The 19,684-nt window shown below is 46.1% G+C and overlaps 1 protein-coding gene across 1 annotated transcript in view; it reads left to right on the top strand.

Moving 5' to 3' along the window:
- Positions 1-19,684, top strand: part of Gata4 (GATA binding protein 4) — a 74,465-nt gene that overhangs the window by 48,944 nt on the left and 5,837 nt on the right. The window contains 2 exon segments of the mRNA XM_015499411.2: positions 16,739-16,908; positions 17,742-17,867. Coding sequence (XP_015354897.2) covers positions 16,739-16,908; positions 17,742-17,867 — 296 coding nt within the window.

The following is a 19,684-nucleotide window of genomic DNA, read 5'->3' as shown; positions in this document are numbered from 1 at the left end:
ATATATATATATATATATATATATAATGTATAGAAAGAGGCAGGGTCGGGGCAAGGCTGGAGATATAGCTCAGCAGTAAGTTGGAAAGCATCCCTGGGTCCAATCTCCAGTACCAAAGGGTTTTTTTTGTTGTTGTTGTTTTTTCTTTGAATCAGTCCACATGCAGGGGCAGGGTGATGGACTTACTGTCTATATTTCCTTCTTCATGGGGGGATACATGGATGTAAGCAGAAGCTAATTGGGATTATAGAGGCCTGAAGAATGATTTTTTTTTTTTTAAACTTTAGAACATTGTAAATATCCTCCCAAGGGAATTAGGACCAGTTGTCTACCTCCAGTAAGGTCTGAACAAAAGGAAGATAAAGCTACTTGAGCGGAACCAGAAGGCAGCAGGATGGTGTGGTTCAGCTGTGGGTGTGTGGGTTCCCAGCGAGCCCTCTCCAGGCTGGACCGTGGGACTCTTGACAGGGAGGGAGACCTCCTTCCAGCTTGCACTACTTCAGGGGAGGCTTTTCCAGGCTCCAGGTCAAGCGGCGCTGATGGTCAATGTCATCATGGTGCTAAGTTTGTTTGCTGAAAAGATTGAGGCAAGTCTTCTGCCTCGTGAACGTCTTCCTAGGAATGTATCTGACCCATGGTGGCTGCTGGATTCTGAGCAGACCTGGAGGATCTGAAGATGGGGGGGAGGGTTCCTTATCAGTTGAGTGGTTGGGGTTTTTAAGAAAATTACTGAACCTGAGTTTTCTATCATTGGTGTTTTTGAATCAGGATCCAGTTTTCTGGTGCCTCTGTCTCCACTGCAGGTGTGGTCTGGACTTGCTGACCACCTTGGAGGAGCCACAGGGGCCAGTCTAGGCCTCAGTCCTTGGTCAAAATGAGTGAATTGGAACCAGCTGCCTCTTAGCCAGTGGGTCCTTCCAATCCTGCATCTTGGAGAGTCAGGAGGGAAAAGACTGTGAGGGGATGTTCTGACAGCACTACCAAGAAGAGGGACAGAGTGTGGACAGGAGATGGTGCTGTTACTCTGAGGAACAGAGGTTTGATGGCCATATGAAAGGGCCCAAGGACAGCAGGCCGGCAGAGGGACAGGCATGAGAATGACGCTGGTGAGATCCTCAGGCCTTTGCTGGGCTGCTGGCTGAGCAGTTTGGTGAGAGGGGCCCATGTGGTGTCATCGAGCCCCCATGAGCATGCTACGGGCCTATGGTACTCCCTGTTGTCCTTGGCATGGCGTCACTTATTCCCAGGACTGTCACTGGGGCAGGAGTTGCAGTGTCCACTGGCAGGTGAAGAAACCAAGGTTAAAAGAACCTGCCCAAGACCACCCAAGGGCTGGCATGGTGGTACCCAGGCCAGCCTGACCTCCTGGCTGATGCCCTTCTCACTCCCTTGTGTCAGCTGCCCCCAGGAGTTTTCCTGGCTGGATCAGCAAATGGGAGCCGCAGTGGTTTGACTGGTTTATTTTGCTGCTACATTTAATCATAATATTCTACAAAAGGAGGGATACATTAGTGATTGAGAAGAAAGATTTATTGGTTGAAGAGAGAGAGAGAGAGAGAGAGAGAGAGAGAGAGAGGACAAAAGGTGGAAATAACCCAAGTATCCATTAATGGATAAATGGATGAATGGATGAATGGTTGTGTTATATAGTCACAGTGAAATATTATTCAGCCTTTAAAAAGAAGGAAATTCTTGACATATGCTGCAATATGAATAGACCTTGAGGATATTGTGTTAAGTATTATGTGATCTCCTCATGAAGTATGATCAGGAGTCAAATTCATAGAGCTAGAAAGAATGTGAGCTGCCAGATGTTGAGTCTGGGAATGAAGAGTTAGTGGATGCAGAGTTTGCAGTTTTGCAAGGGGAAAAGCATTCTGGAGAATATGAGAATGTACAAGCCACCTCTGAACTGACATTTGAAGATGGTTAAGGTGGTAACTATTACCTTATGTTTATATTGATGTAATTTTAATATTTTAATAGAATGCAAAAGCTTAGTCAGACAGCAGACTATTGTTCTCTAAGACCTCATTCTCTTTCCTTCCCCCAAAATGTGAGAATACCGAGAGTTGATAAAAATCTCCCTCCAGAATTCATTCTAGGACGTTTTTCTGGCTCCTCAGTTTTTGTCTCCTCCCGTCTCAGTTATCCTGCTGCCACAGCACAGCTGATCACCAATTAAAGAGTTTTCCTTGTTAGGGAGGTGGAAAATGGAATGTAAACACTGTGCCCCATGCAACTAGCCCAGTTTTGATATGTGAATTTATTATGTTTCACAATTCGTATTAAAATATTGCCCAGCCCCCCCTTGCAGTGCTGGAGATGGAACCAGAGACTCTTGCACACGAGGTGAGCTACATCACCAGCCCCTCACTTTAAAATCTTGAATCACTTTTTATAAAGAAGTGAATATATTTTAAAATTTCCTTTGGAATGAAAATCAAATTGGAATCTATTTTAACCTGTGGGGGGAAAAAAGATTGCTGTATCTGCTTCACACTTGTCCTGTGGTGCCTGTCCAGTAAGTGAACTTGACTTGGAAAAGGACAGAGGGACTTGGGAGATGTTTTCTCATCAAACTGCTCCAGGAGTGCTGGCCGACTAGGGGGCCTGAGGGAGAGGAGGAGAGGCTGAGAGTCAGGCTCTGAGGCCCCGTGGTGGAAAAGCTGTGCTCCATCTGCTTTACATGTGATTTGTACGTGCTTGCTGGGCTAAAGAGTTCTGAGGCTAGAGCCCAAAGGAGAAATAAGTGAATTTTTTAAAAAGTATAAAATATACTCTGATGTCTATTAGCTTCAATTTTGGTTTAGCACCAGTTTTAGTCAGCTTTTATCACTGTGACCAAAAGACCTGGGAAGAGCAACGTAGAGGCTCACAATTTCAGATGCTCAGTCCATAGATGGCCCACTCCATAACTTTGGGCCCAAGATGAGGCAGAACATCATTGTGGAAGTGTGGGGGAGGAAAGCAGATCAGGACATGGCAGACAGGAAGCAGAGAGCCCTCTGCTCACCAGGGACAAAATATATATTCCGTAGGCTTGCTCCCCGTGACTTACCTCCTCCAGCCACACCCTACATATCAGTGGGTCACTCCACTGATTAGGTTATGTAATCTACTTCATTTTACCTTAGAACATTCTTGTATTGTCTAAAACATGAGCTTTTGGGATACACCTCATTTTTAAACCGTAATAGCCCCAAAACAGTTTGGGAGAAAAGTATGAGATACTGTCCAAAGACCTAAATGATATTCCAAAGCAAAGAAAAAGATGATTAAGTGCCATATGAACCCATGGAAACACTCTGTAGGTCTGGGATGACCGAATTTGAGGAGTGGGTGGGGACTTCTTGAGAAAGAGAGCAGAGGAAAGATATGCTTTCTCTTCTTCCTCCTTGAAGACCACCACACCAGGTGAAAAGAACCATGAAATAAAGTAAAATTTCATCTTTAGTGAAATTAGGAAACACCCCATACCCCCATCTTGGAAATCCTGCCAGATGTAATAGAAATTCAGGCTCCATTGAGGAAAAGACTTTGAAAGCTAGTTCACACTTCTTAGTAAGTAAACTTCCCGGTTGATAAAGTGAATGAGATTGGAAATGCAGTGGCAATGTTCTTATTACTGTAGGTGAAATAATGGTCAACTCAGCAAATAGATACGTAAGATCTGTACAGAGAAAGCTATAAGCCTTTACTGAAGGGCATAAAAGAAGACAAAATAAGTGGGAAAAGATGTTATATTCTTGGGTTGGAAAGCTTCATAATATTCTTTAATCCAAAAATTTCCAGACACATCTAGAAATTTAATGCAGTCCCAGAAAACATCCCAACAGGATTTCTTAAATGCAACTTGTCAAGTTGATTGTAGTATTTATATGGACAAGTTATTGTATAAAAATAGCCAAGATAATGTTTAAAAAGAAAACTTAAGAAAAGGGAACTTGCCTTATCAGAAATCAAAACAAACTAAAGAGGTACTGGCACAGCCACTAATGCAGCGATGTTGTACGTAGCAGTGAAAAATGACTTGCTGGAACACAGCCAAGGCATTAGGAATGGGGAAGCCATGGTGAAAAAGACTGGCATTAACGTGGGGTCCTTTCAGCTATCAAGAACAGCTAAACAACTGTGGGAATTATGGAGTACAATGTAAATGTTATGTACCTTTACAGTGTAAAACTAATACATCCTCTTACAAGAGGGAAGTAGATCTGTGCTGATATGGAAGAATATCCCAGTAAATGGGCTCTCAAGGGGAAATTGTGTGCAGAAGAGTACACGTGGCATGATCCCCTGTCAGGTCACCACATATGGCTGCTCTTCACCTTGGGGGAAGATTTTATCCTCGCCCCCTGATGACATTGGCTTGGCTCTTGACCCGTCATATGGACTTGAAGTTACCGTGCATCCTCCAAGCAGAAGCCTTGAGAGTCACCCTCTGACGTCACTTTCTGCCCCTGCCACAAAGTTGGCAAGACCCACATAGGGTTTCTCTTTCAACCTGAATCCCAGAATGAAGCGTGCACACATAACAGAATTACAGCCAACTTAAAGCTGACACTTAATGTGAACAGCACAATAAGTACATCCTCAATATTGTAAGCCATCGAGATTTGGGAGTTGTTACAGCATAAGATAGCAACTGCTCTTACGTGTTGTCAAACAGCACCAACAGCAAGCAGGAGAACTTTATTATGTACTTTTGAACATGGCTATAGCAAGCCTAATATATTCAAGAGGATCTTTTCTGTATTTGTGTATAAACATTCTTGTTGAAGAATTGCTATTACAGCAAACATTGAAAATGACCAGAATACACATCAGTGTCTTAGTTTGGTTGCTATAAAAGAACACCACAGACTGAGCAGTTTAGCAACACGTTTATTTCTAACAGTTCTGGGCTCTGGGAAGTCCAAGACTAAGGCACTGGCATATTTGGTGTCTGGTGGGGGGGGCCCTGTTCCTGGTTTGTAGGTGGTAATTTTCTTTTATCCTCACATGAGGTGAGAGAGAAAGCTCTTAGTCTCTTCTTGTATGAGCACTAATTTCACTCATGAGTGCTCCACCCTCATGACCTAATCATCTTCCACAGCCTCCACCTCTCAGTGCCATTATATTGGGGGTTAGGATTTCAGTACGTGAATGGGGGACACTGACATTCAGTCCATCACGATAAGGAAACAAAAAGTTATGGGTTAATATATGAAAAAACTAAAAATGCCAATAAAGTAGGTCCACATGTATCAACATAATTAAAACTCAGAGACATAATAATAGGCAACAGGCGATTGGAATGATTATCTGCAATGTTTTGTTTATTTAAAAATACCTGAAACAGCTGGGCATGGTAGTGCATGCCTGTAATCCCAGTTTCCGGGGGGGCTAAGGAAACAGGATAACAAGTGTGAGGACAAGTGAGACCCTGTCTCAAAAACACAAACAAACAAAAACAAAACAAATCTAGGGTGTAGCTCAGTGCTAGAACATCCCTGAAGTTCAAACCCCAGCACTGCAACATACATGTACGCAGACACACATAACCCTAAAACGGGTTGAGGGTATAGCTCAGTAGTAGAGCACAACCCCCAGCATTGCCCCCCCCCCCAAAAAAAAGGAAACCTGAAAAGCAAAATGTGGAAAAGCTGANCAACAGGATTTCTTAAATGCAACTTGTCAAGTTGATTGTAGTATTTATATGGACAAGTTATTGTATAAAAATAGCCAAGATAATGTTTAAAAAGAAAACTGAAGCAAATGTGGAAAAGTGTTAAGATTGGGCAAAGCTCGGTGGTGGGCTCATGAGTTCTTGTTACATTCTCTTTTTTCTCAAGTGACTAAAATAGTTAATATATTTATTTTAAAATGAAGTTTGTAAATTTAATATAGTATGAAGGCATTGATGTAAAGTTAAAAAATCCACAAAATAATACTTATGTTGTTCGGGGGTGTATTTATGTATGTGTGTGTGTTAAAGTATGAGAATGAATTGGAAAGTTATATACTAAATCCAAAATAGTGGTTTGATAGGAGATAGCAAAAGGGAATCAAGAGGATTGTTAATATTATCCTTTGCACTTTTTTGTAATTTAAAAAATTCTAAAAATAAAAATTGCAATTAATGAAATAGATGTCTGGAAAAATAGAAAAATTGTTAGCACTATTGTCTCTGGGGAGGGTTGATGATGACGGTAGACTTTTTTGTTTCATGTGACATTCTTCTATATCCTTTTGAGTTTCTATAACAGTTATGAATTATATAATTTAACTGTAAGTCAAGGGAGGAAAACTGGACAGCATGTAAGTAAGAAGAGTCCGTGCCAGGTCACATGGCTGCAGAAGTAGGAGGCTCGAGGCCACCTTTCCCAGTTACTTGGAGTTGGGGAGAGGAGCCCATGAGAAGTAGAGTAGCAATCGGTGAACTTTCCCCCTCTGATTGCTGTGGAACTGGTTCTGGGGAGGCCCCTGCCTTTCAGTGTGGGAAGTGTGGTTTCTGATAAAGAAGTAATGGATAGACTTCTTCACCTCAATGGTAGGGAGCCCTGAGTGACACTTTGTTGCTCATGGTGCCCTCTAGGGGTAGGAGGACCCTCCTCTGGGGCGTTTGCCTACGAATATATGGAACACAGTGTTGGAGAAGACACTGGGTCTTTCTTTAACCAGTCAGCTGCAGTCCTCAGCCCTTCTGTTAGACTAACTCAAATAAGAAAGGGTTCTTCAGCTTTAAAAACAAGCTAGCGACAGAAAAGCCACCAGTAGAAGAATAAGGTAGAGATCCAGCATTCGATCTGATATTAATCAGGATAATTTTCAAACTAGGAAGGACCTTGATCATCTGTGTAACAGTCTCATTCACAAAGATCACCATAGTAGAAAGGCAAACCGTGAACTGCTCAGGGTGCATTGCCAAGAGAGGCTGGCTCCTGGCTTTGGGGAATGCAGTCCTTATCCTTATTTTCTGTTCACCGTACCCAGAGCTGAACAGAGTCTTGCCAACTAGCCTTAGATTGCACGTTACATGCACAAAGCTTGCAGGGTGGCAGAGCTAGTGGATTAGCAAGAGAAGAAGATGTAAAGTGGTGGCAATTGGAGCTTAACCCTGGTTTGATTAAGTAATCCACGAAAACCCCGAGAGGGGAAAACAGTCCCCATGGATAGATTCCTATCCCTTGCTCCCCTCCCCTTCTGAAAGGCGTAAATCTGCCCTGAAACGCCCTCCCTAGCATTTGGGCAATAAAGAGGTCACATTATATCTCCATAAATCTCCCTGCTGGCTGGCTGGCTGCTGCCATTCCCCAGGCCAACAGGAAGTTGTTTCCTCCTGACAGCCGCCGCCGAGGGCCTGGAAGGAAAGGGCTTTCCCTGCAGACCATTGTCTCATCCCCCAGGGAGCTGCCCTGGCAATTTGTTCAGTGTTTCCGTCCATCCTGCCAGCCTGTGGCAAGATGGACAGGGCGTGCAGAGGCAAGCGGCCACCCTGGCCTGGCTGCAGCCACCTCCACAAAGCTTCGTCTTGGGCTTCTAATAAATAAAAGGTGCCAGGACCACATGCATGGGTGTGACTGAACAAAACTGGGCATTAGAAGCTGCTACAGGTGGCTGCCCATGCCGTGTATGGGGCTCCCTGGTGGAACTAGGGAACCGTGAGAGGCGGCAATGGGTTGGCGACTTTAGGAGCAGAGTAGGGTGGAGAACCCACTTGGAAAATGGGTTCCATTTTCCTGTTTGGGAAATCAGATAGGAGATATGATGCTCTTATGGAAAAATCAGAAGATGGAACTTTCCTGACTTTATTTAAAATATCACAGCATGAAATGGGGATGACACGGATCCATGGCACATTTGTTTGCTTTACTGAACATGTAAAATAATTATTTATTGCACATGGGAAATAAATTCTCATAGTACAAAAGACACTTGAGTGTGTATAGTGCAGAGTACCCCTGAGCCACCAAGTGCCTCCCTGTATTATCTGTTTCTTGTCTGTCCTTCTGGAGATATTTTTTGTATATACAAACAACTCCATATGTAGGTTTTTCTCCCCTTCTTTTCCTAAGGGGGTGTCATCTGTGTTGGTCTGTACTTTGCTTCTAGGGTTTTACAGCATATATTGGAAAGTTTTCCCTTTCAGGACCTGAAGATTTTCATTCTTTATGGCTACGTAGTATACCTTGATTCCACTTCCATACTAAAGAACACTGACATGTTTTTCCAGTCTTCCACTATTGCAAAAAGTGCCACAGTGAATAAATATCCTTGTACTGAAGCCTTTTTACACAGGTGTCTGTATTTGCAGGGTAAATACCTGAAAGTGGAATTTCTGCATCAGATGGCACAACATACATTTACACTTTTGACAAGGTATAGCCAAATTGCCCTCCCATGGGCTGTACCATGTCACACTCCCCATGTATGCCCAGGGTGCTTGTTGCCCCACTTCCACAGATGACCTCAACGAGATGAAAGAGGAAGGCTGGGAGGAGGTGTAGAGAGGGACAAGCTGGTGACTCAAGGAGCCAGGACCAGGGCCAGACTTTGTCCCCAGAGTGGATGACAGCAGCTCCTAAGTCCATTCTCGTAGTGCTGGGACAGCACCCTGTGTGGAGGGGCTTTCCTATTCCTTCTGTGGGGTGGGAAGAACAGTTGGTTGGGTTGCCACTCTGGAGGGGAGGCCCCTGGCCTCAGTGTGGAGGAGGTACTTTGTTGTTGTTTGTTTGTTTTTCTTTTTTGTTCTGTTTTGAGATGAGAGGATCCCAGGAAATTGAAGAAAATAAAGTAGACATCTTTAACCTTCCAAGTTCGATGTAGGGATGCTTTTTTAATTACCTGGTTGCTAAATTAATTTAAATCACGTTACAGGAAGAGAAAATCTTAAGAACATAGTCCAATATGGTTGTCACTTTAAAAATCAACTCAAATTTTTGTACTTCTTATCTCAACTTCTTTTTCTTACCTGTTTCCCTATTATTAAGCATTTGGGTTTCCAGGATTTTGCCACGAAGGTCTTAAACATAAATATTTCCCCTTTAAAACACATTCCAATGAATTATTAGAGCAGTTTGATTGCTAGAAAGAGTGGGCTGTTTTATAGTGTAATGTGATGTCTCTCCCATATTCATCCATCTGTTACATACAGTTATATCCACGCACACATGACATACACACATAGGCACAGGTGTGTGCATGCAAACCTCTGACCTTGTGTAGATAGCTCTTGTAGTTTGCCTGTGTCCAGGAGTAGGATTTCCAAGTGACCAGACTGCCAAGGAGGCTAGGAGCAGAGCCCATCCTGCCATCATTTCTGCTGCCTCCCGGACCCTCTAGGGTTTTGCTGAGATTGAGGGGTCATTGTGCATTGAGTTTGTGTTGTGTGCACAACACCGCAGGTGGCGTGACCCAGCTGAGACCAATGCGGTGCCAGAGAGGGCGGGGAATGGGTCACTGACCTTCACAGGAGTGTAGGTGAGTCACTTACCTTCTCTGGACCTTGGTGGCCTCTTCTGAATGTTCATGGAGTTGCCCAAACATCACTTGCAGGTTTTGGGACTGTGTCACTATACTGCCCTCCAGAAGCAAACAGCCTCCACTGACATGAGCCCACGTTAGAAGGAGTGGAGAAGGGCAGAGCTGGCCAGGAACTGGCTCACTGGACAAGGAGGAGACAGCAAGCCCCTCACCCGCTGATGCCCCATCAGGGCTCTCTTGGCTTAGCTCAGCCGTGACCATCAGCCTGAAGCCCCAGGAGCTAGGAGGTATCAGCACCAGTGTAGAACCCGGCATTTGGTGCACCTCCGTGCACCTCATTCCTGGCATCCTGCAAGCATCTTGTCTGGGGGTGGTAGAGTCATGTTCTTGGACACCACAGTACTTTTCAGAGCAGTGGGGTAGTCTCTGTCCGTCAAGGACTTGTTCTGTGCAGCATTGGCTGTCTATGATACAATCATGGCGGAGGCTCAGTGTGAGTCCTAGAGCCCCAAGACACTTCCCCTGGAGCTCCTGACTGACCCTGCAGTTCACAGGGAAAGCTGCATGCTGTCACCATATCCCCACATGGGGATTCTTGACAGTCTTGAGATCTCATTTTGACAATGATGTGGTCTGAGAAACATTCCCTTAATAGGTGGGCTGCAGAGCATGGAAACAGATGTGCCCGCAGTTGCAGAGATCAGATGGGAAGATGGTGTGCCTGGGGCCTGCGCTTCTTTTGGCCCTCCTGACAAATGCCCTGTTGTGACTGAGTCTTAAACTACAGCCAGCTGCTGCCGCTGGAGAAAGAGCTGGGCCCTGGAAAGAGTCGTGGCATCGTAGGCAGAGCCGGTGGAGTCCTGCCTGTGTGGAAGAGACTGGCTGGCCGGCGGCCTCAATCCCAGCTCTGCCATGTGGGCTCCTGGTCCTGGCCAGACCTTTTGCTTACCCACATTCCTCCGTTGCCTCTCCTCTCCTGGGCCAGTCCCAGGGCTGATCCCACTGTGACACAGACCAGGTAGGGGCAGAAGTAGATATTTGGGAGCTGTTAGACCTTTCAAGGGAGGAGCAGCTGGTCCACGAGAGGAGAGACCAGGGCTCCCGTCAGCGACAGGCTGCACTAGCCTGCTGGAGTCTGGAAATGCTCTTGGTCTTGTAATCTGCAGGGCCTCTGCATGCCAGGGACGGTAACTCTTGGAGATGAGCTACAGATTCTTCCCCAATCGTTTCTTCTTCCTCTTCCTCATCCTCCTCTGTTTGCCTCTCCCCCTCCCCCTTCCCTTTCCTTCCTTCTTGCTTCTGATGTTTCTCTTTCCTTCAGACTGTCTTGGCTTTTTATTTTTGAGCCCGAGTCATGTTTTGGGACGTGTGTCAGGCCTGCTGGCTCCCGGGCACATGCCTGTGTTCTGTCCTTGGCAGCCAGAAGCAGGGCCCTGGCTCGGCAGAGCGACTCCAGCGCGGCCTGGCTGCGCAGCCTCTCCTGGTCAGCTCGCTGGAGCTTCCAAAATAGGTGCTCTAACACGGGGCTGAACCTGCGGGAGCCGGGGCCTCCTGTCACAGGCATCTGCCGAGCTGACAAAGCCCAGAAGACGTAAGGCTCTAGTGCTGCCAGAAAAACCTCGGGATTTGTTTGCACCTCACGCCCCAGACCCAGGCGCCAGCTGCAGGGACGGATCTGGGCCTGTCAGGAGATCCAGGCCCAATCTCTGGTGAACTTTGGATGTGACGTGGGGCTAGGGTTCAGCAAGGGACATTTAGTTGGGGTTAGGGACTTTGTTCCTGAAGCCCCTTCATTCTGCAAGAAGTTCTCGGGGCAGGTGGCCCCCCTCTGCTCAGCCCAGGCAGGGTCTGACTTTTCCTAGAAGATTCCCCTCTGGGACCCCCCTGGTTCCTCCCAGTCTCTTTTGGGGCACTGAATAGCTGTCAGGGGTAGTTGTCATTGTGTGTATGGATCCTCCTTCCCTGCATAGATTACAGAGTGACCTAGGACAGCAGAAATAGAGGCAGGGACTAAAGCCCAGGCCTGCTGCTGCTTGTCACAATGAATGGGATCATTTGTTGTGAGTTGTGTATTCCTGGCCCGTTTGCCCTTGGGCAGAGATTTTGGCTCCAACTTTTGTGTATGCCTATGTGTCCAGCACTTGTCACGGGGCACTGTATGGCAGACACAGGGCAGATGTTTGAGCTCTAGTGCGCCCGTCAGAAACCACATCAACTCCAAAACTCAGCGTGAGATGAGGGTCCCTCCAAAGTGGGCTCTGGCTCAAGATCCAGCTTTCCCAGCAAGTGGAATTCCCAAGTGGCATGTATGCCACAGGGTAAGACCTGGCTTGTGGCACCTGTGTGTCAGGTTGGCACACAATCAGCTGGCACACAGCCAAGCTTGCTGTCCAGCAGTCAGGAGACAAATCCTGCTTTGGGGCAGTGCCCAGAGGTGTTGCCAGTCAAAGCCTGGTCTCCAGTTCCCCTCTTCTCCCTCCCGCCCTCCTCTGCCTTGCCTCCTTGATCCTGACTTGCTTCCCTCTGAGAGTTCCTCGGGCAGAGTCCAAGTGGGTAGGTTTGCCCATTTGGATGCAGGAGGTCAGAGAGAGGGGCGAGTCTGGGCCTTCGATGGTGTCAGTTCCCTGGGAAGTCAGGACTGGGATCCTCCAACCTCCTGGATTCATTTTTCTTTCAGGCTCTTGAGTGGAGTTGTCTGTCATGATTCCTATGCCCATTGCACATCAGGAGACTGGATTCATTTCCCCCTTTTAAAAGAATTTTTCTTTTCCTTTTTCCAGTACTAGGGATGGAACCCAGGGCCTTCTGTGTGCTGGATAAGCACTCCACCACTGAGCTATGACCCAGCTGTAAAAAAATGTTTAGAGCAGGGCATGGAATGGCAGTGAGGAGTTAGATTCCACCCCTAATTCATTTTGAGCTTTTGATTGCTAAAATAATTGTTAATTGATACTTCCTGTGAGCGGCACACTATCAGTCTTGCTTCGGTTGGCTGTCTGCCTGCAGACTCAAACTGGGCCAAGCCTGGGAGCAATGTGCAATTCTGAGCATGGCCCCGATGGTTTGAGAAAAGGTCAGATTCCTAAATCTCCCAGCTCTTTTACCTGTCCTCAGCCCTCCCCAAGCACCTGCACCGAGGTCTGTCCCTGATGGTCTTTCTTCCTTGCCTCCTGCCCCCTAGCCCCAGCCTCCCAACAATAATCCATCACTGTTATCTCATTGGGTGTTTGCAAAGCACTCTACAGCCATTGTTGTAAGTTTTTCCTCTTATTTGCAAAGTGCTTTACAACTGTTATTAGGAGTCTTTGCTCCCCACTGGGTGATGCTGACCCACTTCCCAGGGTTAGGCTTCCACTGCCTCCCAAGTGGTTGGACCAGTTCCCCTGATGCCTGGTGCTGGGTGGTGGGGCTGTCACCAGTCAGAGATATGCCATACCCTCACTCTTGCCCTCTGGGAAGTTCCTCCCAGTGCCCTTCCTGAGAAGGACTAAGAAGAGGTTGTTCCTACCTGAACTTTGTGCTGGCGTGGGGCTCACAGCCTGCCACCTCTTACTTCCCCTAAGCAACAGGCTTTGAACTTTATTCTCTCCATTCTTCAGCCCAACAGATAAATAAATATGTGTATTAGTGTCAGTGTCAGATATAAGAGGGTAAAATTGTCCCTTCCGCATTTTAGATTGGGAGCTTGGAGTGATCTGTTTTCTATTTTTTTAATTAGATTTTTAAAAACAGGGAGGCATGGCATTGCAGAATGGTGCCGCAGCCCGGCTGGCTGGGCAAAATAACCGGGGGGTGACGAATAACTTGTGTACTTGATACAGCAGGAGTGGAAGCCGTTTATTGCAGGACAGGAGCAGTATTTATACATTCCACACAGCTTATCTAATTAGCATAAACTAGATACATCAGTCAACCAATCAGGAATCTCTACACCTAATAGCTCGGTTTTGTTACTTCTCAAACCACTCCCTCTGACATTTTGCCAGGCACCATCCAGACTTGTTTACGAACTTTAACATTCCCCTGGCAAAATGCCAGGTGTTATTTTGACTTGTTTACAGACTCTAACAGAATGGTGTTTCTGAAGAAGTGAAGTCCATACGGTCTGACAGGAAAGGCTTTTTGGTGGTAGACTTAGCTGCCATCTCAGCGTCAGTGGAGTTTTATGTGCTGTTTTTCAGTTTAACATTATGGAATCAGCATTTTCTTCTATAGCTATATTGTCTTTGTAATAACAATTCAAGTTTTTAATGTAACATTTCATTGAATGAGTTGGATGGCAAGATCTTGTAGTAGAACCTGTGGAGGCCTCTGCAGGTTTGGAGGTGTGTGGTGGGGAGTTGGGGGTAGGGAGCTGACCGGTGCCTTGGGGAAGCATGGTCTTCACTTCCCTGGCTGCTGCTTACCACCTGCCCTTCTGCCTGGGCTGAACGTCCACACTTCCTATCCCAGACCAGCAACATCTGCCATCAACTCCCAACTCGGATGAGGGTATAGTCTGAAAATGACTTGTGTAATCCTGTTACTCGTTATTGATATTGCCCAGCTAGATACTAGCATTCTGAGAGCAAGGTGCCCTCTTAGCTCCTGTGACATCTATTGGCCTGCTTAAACAGCAGATGTCTGGTAAATATTTGTCAGTGACAAATACATATTTGCCAACCTCCAGTGACTTTACCTGACCATTAAAATGGTTCTGACTGTGTAGCCCATTCTTTGAAGCAAGCTTGCAGGAGTTTGGAGGCAATCTTTGGGTTGGGTTCTTGAGGCAGGGAAGGTAGTAACCAACAGAGAGGACACATCCCAAGATTGTTAGGTCCCTTGCAAAGATCCTGTCCCCCAGTGTAAAACAGTAAGTGTACAGAGAAGAATGGATCTGTCTTCCCCAAAGAAGAATAGATGATGAGATTTTTGACTATAGAGTTTAAATGAAGCAGAATCGGGGAAGAAGCTGGTCTTGTCTTTAAAAGGAACCAAGTGTAAATCTTTACCTGTTAGATCAACAGACTGAGATCCTTATGAATGAAATGAAAGAATGTCTGTGATTTTCTTAAAAATGACAGGATGAGGTTGAAAAGAGGGAGGAGGTTTAGAAGAGACAAGATTGGCCACAAAATTATCAGAAGCCGGATGGTTAAATAAGAGTTCGTTTTTTAAATATTCTGTTCAATTCTGAATATATTTACTTTTTCTGTAATGAAGAAAAGTGGAAAAAAATGCTGCACTAGGTTAGGGCTGAAAAGGCCTCAGGCAGGGTTTAAGGTGGACTGCCGAGTCCTGGTCCAATTTTGAGACTGTAGTGCCATCTAGTGTTTATTGCCAGCAGAATGCTGGTATGGCCCACTGGTGTCCCTCCTGTCTTGGTCGAAGATTGGTCTGTGAACCCCTGGGCCTTCTATTTCCCTCATAGGGGGCCTGAGTCTGGATAGAGCAGTCCTGACAGGCCAAAGGCAAAGGCTGTGGAGGTGGCAATGATAGCGTTGGTCCAGGTGGGGGCAAGCCATGGACAGGAGTCACCTCGGAACGCAGGTGACCTTGGTGGAGGGCCCTGAGTGTGACCCAGGTGTAAAAATAGCCTCTCGTGTGACTGCTGTGTTAGCGCCCTGGCCTGAGCAAATAGCCCCTCGCACCTGCACAGTGTTTACTTGGTGGGGACACAGCTACCTGTTTGCAGGTGCAAATGACTGTTTGTGTACCCAGAGTTGGGGGGAGGGCCCCTCCTTCTCCTCCAGTCACATTCCCTTAGAGCTGGTAGCGGGGCCACAGAGTTAGTAAAATGTGCAGCCTTCGATCAGGCTGGGCCTGAAGTGGGGAGAGATTTCACCTGGCATCCCACCTCCCAAAGAAGTTTCCCTTTTCACTGGAGAATCCACCTTGCCTCTGGCAGCAGGACAAGAAAGACCTGAAGACCAAGGTGGCTGTGTTTAGGGACAGAAAATCAGAATAGCATGAAGTCAGTGGGACTTCTGCAAGTTCTGAGTCGGGCTTTCTATAGAATGGAAGGAATGAGAACATTGGCCTAGCCTCTTTCACCCAGGCAAGGAGAAGGGCCTTATGAGGAATTTGTCACCTGTGAAATTCTGTAGAACTGGAAGAGAAAGGGAAGTGACAGATGATGGCAGCCTTCTGAGCCCATCTGACTTGCTCTGAGGTGCTATTGCTGGGAATAAGCACCTTTATTTTACGTACCAGTAAATAAGGAAAGATTTCAAGGACACAGAAGATCATGCAGATGTATTAAAGTAGGGAAAAATGAGAAAATAAAGTCTTTCCTGCAGAGGAATTTGAAAATTTCAAGAACTCAAGTAGAAATCAATTCCATTTGACCTAGAAATTGTACTAGTAGCTGGGCATAGTGATGCACACCTGAAATTACAGTGACTTGGGAGGCTGAGGCAGGAAGATCACAAGTTAGAGGCCAGCTTGGGCAACTTAGTGAGACCCTGTCTTAAAAAGAAAATGCAAGTACTGAGATATAGTACTGCATAAAATAAAGGGCAGCAGCAAGTGGGGGATTCTCCTTCTAGGAGAGTATCCTAAGGAATAACCAGGAATGTACAGATTTATGTAGAAAATGAGCAATATTTACAACACAAAAATTGGCCACTGGACAAAGATTAATTATTGAATGATAGTAGTTAAAAGAGAGCATATATATATGATGGACTATTACACTGTGATAAAAGGAGTTTATAAAGAATTTCTAATGTAGGAAAAAGATTCGAAGTAGCCTGAACTCAGTTACTCAAAAACATATGCCTCCTATAAAACCTTGCACAGGATATAATAAAGCAAAATGATTGTAACACTGCATTATCTTTACAAATTTTGGTACTTTGTGATTCTCCTAATGTAAATATTTACTATATTTTTATTCGAAGGGAAAAAACAATCTTAAATTTGAAGGAAAAAAGGGAGAGAAGTTTGAGCAGTCCTGGTTAGATGAGCCCCTGGGTTGAAGACTCAGAGGGAGAGTGAGCTGGGCTGAGGTCTGGATGTGCCCCTCCCAGCCTTGGCAGCTGGGCTTTGGCTTTTTCAAGAACGCCCTGCCAGGTCTGGGAGGGCTGGGAGTAAAAGCGCCCACTTCCCATGCAGCCCGGGACCCACTACCCCAGGTGAAGGTCAGAGTGAGGAGGAGGAGGGCAGCCAGCTGGTCTTCCTCTCCTTTCAAGGAAAAGGCGTCTTTCTGGGCTCTAGACTCTGGGATGGAAGTCTGCTGGACATGAACAAGGCTGTGATCCTGTGTGCTCTCTCCTGTTTCCCCACCCAGTAGACATGTTTGATGACTTCTCAGAAGGCAGAGAGTGTGTCAACTGTGGGGCCATGTCCACCCCACTCTGGAGGCGGGACGGGACCGGGCACTACCTGTGTAACGCCTGTGGCCTCTACCACAAGATGAATGGCATCAACCGGCCCCTCATTAAGCCCCAGCGCCGGCTGGTAAGCAAGTGCCAACAGTCCCTCCACCAGCCTGGGGAAGCCACCTCGCCCCTCCTTGGCATCTGGCTCCAAGGCTCTCATCCTGGGGGGGGGGGAACTCTCTGGTTTTGAATTTTGGAACTCAAGGGTGTGGGTTGAGGGGGTTAGGTGGGTGGGGAGATGGGAGCATCAGGTAACTCCACAACTTTAGAGTTAGCTCAAGTTCCAAGAATGCACCAAACCATCTAGTGCAACCAGCACTGTGTGGAATTGGAAAGTGAAGCCGTGTGCAGGACGGCCCACCCACTCAGACTTGGAGTCTCCACTGACCTGTTGTCTTGAGGGCCTCCTACCCAGCCCCTGGGTTCAACCCAGAGCCTGCTTCCTTGTTTTCAGTGGATCAGTTAATAAAACCCAGAGCCTAGGAAGGCTGAGGCTCTGGTGTTTATTCCGACTGGCTTTTCTGTATGTTGGGGAGGGAGGAACAGGGGATAAACCCTGAGTGCCCCTTTTGAAGTCCATCAAGTTCTTCCACTGCCCTTCCCAGACCTGGAAGCAAACATTAATTCTACTTTGGGAAGAAGCTTCTCTGCCTGCAGGGCCCGGTTTTTGGATGATGTCAAATGATAGGACTAGACCCCAGGCCTCAGGCTGCACTGCACTTTGCTGGCACTGCAGAGGTCTTGCAGCGGCTATGAACGGAACCAGCTAGTCTGAGATGGCACCCAGGGCGGAACCAACAAGTCTGAGATGGCACCCAGGGCCGTAGTGGCCTCCTCCTGCCACCACTTAGGAAGACAAGCAGCAGCCTCTGCCTTCCACTTGGACACAAAACGTTTGCTTTCGGTTTGCAGTCCGCCTCCCGCCGAGTGGGCCTCTCCTGTGCCAACTGCCAGACCACGACCACCACGTTGTGGCGCCGCAATGCTGAGGGTGAGCCGGTGTGCAACGCCTGTGGTCTCTACATGAAGCTCCACGGGGTGAGTGGACTCTGAGCCTGCCTCACCCACGCCCCACCCACTCCTGTTATGCCCCGCCCATGCCCCACCCTCTCCTGCTATGCTCCACCCATGCCCCACCCATCTCCTGCTGTGCCCTGTCCAGTTACCAACATGCCCCGCCCAACGCTGCCATCTTGCAGGGACTCTTGAAGGACCAGGAGGTGTCCAGGGTCTTTCATTCCCATCACTAAAGATTCACTCTTCTTTCCTTCAGACTAGACTTTTTTGTTTTTAGTTTTTGTTTTTCGTTCTTAAATTAAAAAAAAAAAAAAAGACTTACATTGGGAAGATTCGCCACTGTGCTGGTCTCATTCAGTTTTCACATTTTAATTCCCATTTTACAGATGAGACTATATATAGTAGCAGGAAACAAAGGTGATGTTTCTGCTTAGTGGATAAAATGTCAGCTTGTGTAAGGATAAGTGTTTGGGGCTGAGTGTGGAGGCCCACGCCTGTAATCCCAGTTACTGAGGAGGCTGAGGCGGGAGGCTGGCAAATTGGAGCTCAGCCTGGGAAGTGTAGTGAGACTGTCTCAAAATAAAATAAAACAGGCTAGGGATGTTGCTCAGTGGCAGATTGCCTTTGAGTTCAATCCCCAGTCCCTGGAGAAAACGCAATAAAACAAGTGTTTGGGGTTGGGCTGTTCCACTGTGGTAGAGCGCTTGCCTCACCTGCACAAGCCCTGGGTTGAGTCCCCGATACAGGCCAGGTGGAATGGGGGGGATTGACTATTAATTTGGAAAACAAAAGTAAAACATGACCTCCACTTGTGCTTTAAACAAAAATAAATTTAGGTGATTTAAAGACACTAAATGTAGAACATCTTTGTAAGAAAATGAAAATACTGAACAACAAAATATTGTAGTGAAAATACTAGAAAAATAAAATAAATACAACAAAAATGCCAGATAATAAAACTAAAGAAATGTAAGAGGAGGTATTATGTAACATTGGGCATGGAAGAAGAATTCCTTAAGCAAGTTTTTAAAACTCTTAAGTATTTAATTGTTAAACATTTAATATTAGTGTATGGAAAATGATGCCTAAAGAAAGTAAAAACTGATATGCACGTAATATTTCCTCAACATAAAAAGTTCCTGTGAAGCTCCTTATGTTCTGATTTGGGACAATTTCCATTATATAACGTTGCATTTTATTGTTGTTTTGATTTTTAAGGCAGGGTGAAGAGCACTGTACATGGTATGGCACCATTTTTATAAATGAAGAGGAAAACATCATTTATATGTAGGTGCTTATAATGTGTACAGTACTTCTGGAAAAATACATAAGAAATTGGTGACTCTGGAGGCTGAGGCAGGAGGATGGAAAATTCAAGACCAGTCTGGGCAATCTAGTGAGACCCTGTCTCAAAACTAAAAAAGGATTGGGGATGTAGTTCAGTGGTAAAGCACTCTGGGGTTCAATCCCCAGTACTGAAAGCAAAAAAATCAAAGAAAAGAAAAAGGAAGAAAGTAAAATAAATAAATTGCGTCATGGGATACTCCAAGAAAAGAAATGGGTAACAGGGTAGTGAAGTGGAGCACAGTGTTAGAACATTTCTTAGTATGCGCAGGGCCCTGGGTTCCATCTGCAGCACCACAGAAGGAGGAAGAAGCAGGGTAAAGAGGGAGGAAGGGAGGAGAAAGGGAGGAGAGCAGGTGGAAAAGGGGAGGGGAAGAAGAAGAAACGGGTTTAGAACCAGGGTTAGGAGAACATTATTTTCACTGTACACTCTGTACCTTTTACATGATCTACATACAGATCTTTCTTGTTCAAAGGTAAACTAAAACAAAACA

This window comes from Marmota marmota, unplaced genomic scaffold, assembly GCF_001458135.2.
Source record: "Marmota marmota marmota unplaced genomic scaffold, marMar, whole genome shotgun sequence".
NCBI lineage: Eukaryota > Metazoa > Chordata > Mammalia > Rodentia > Sciuridae > Marmota > Marmota marmota.
Note: the sequence above shows the minus strand (reverse complement) of the source record. Positions and strands in the feature narration are given on the sequence as shown.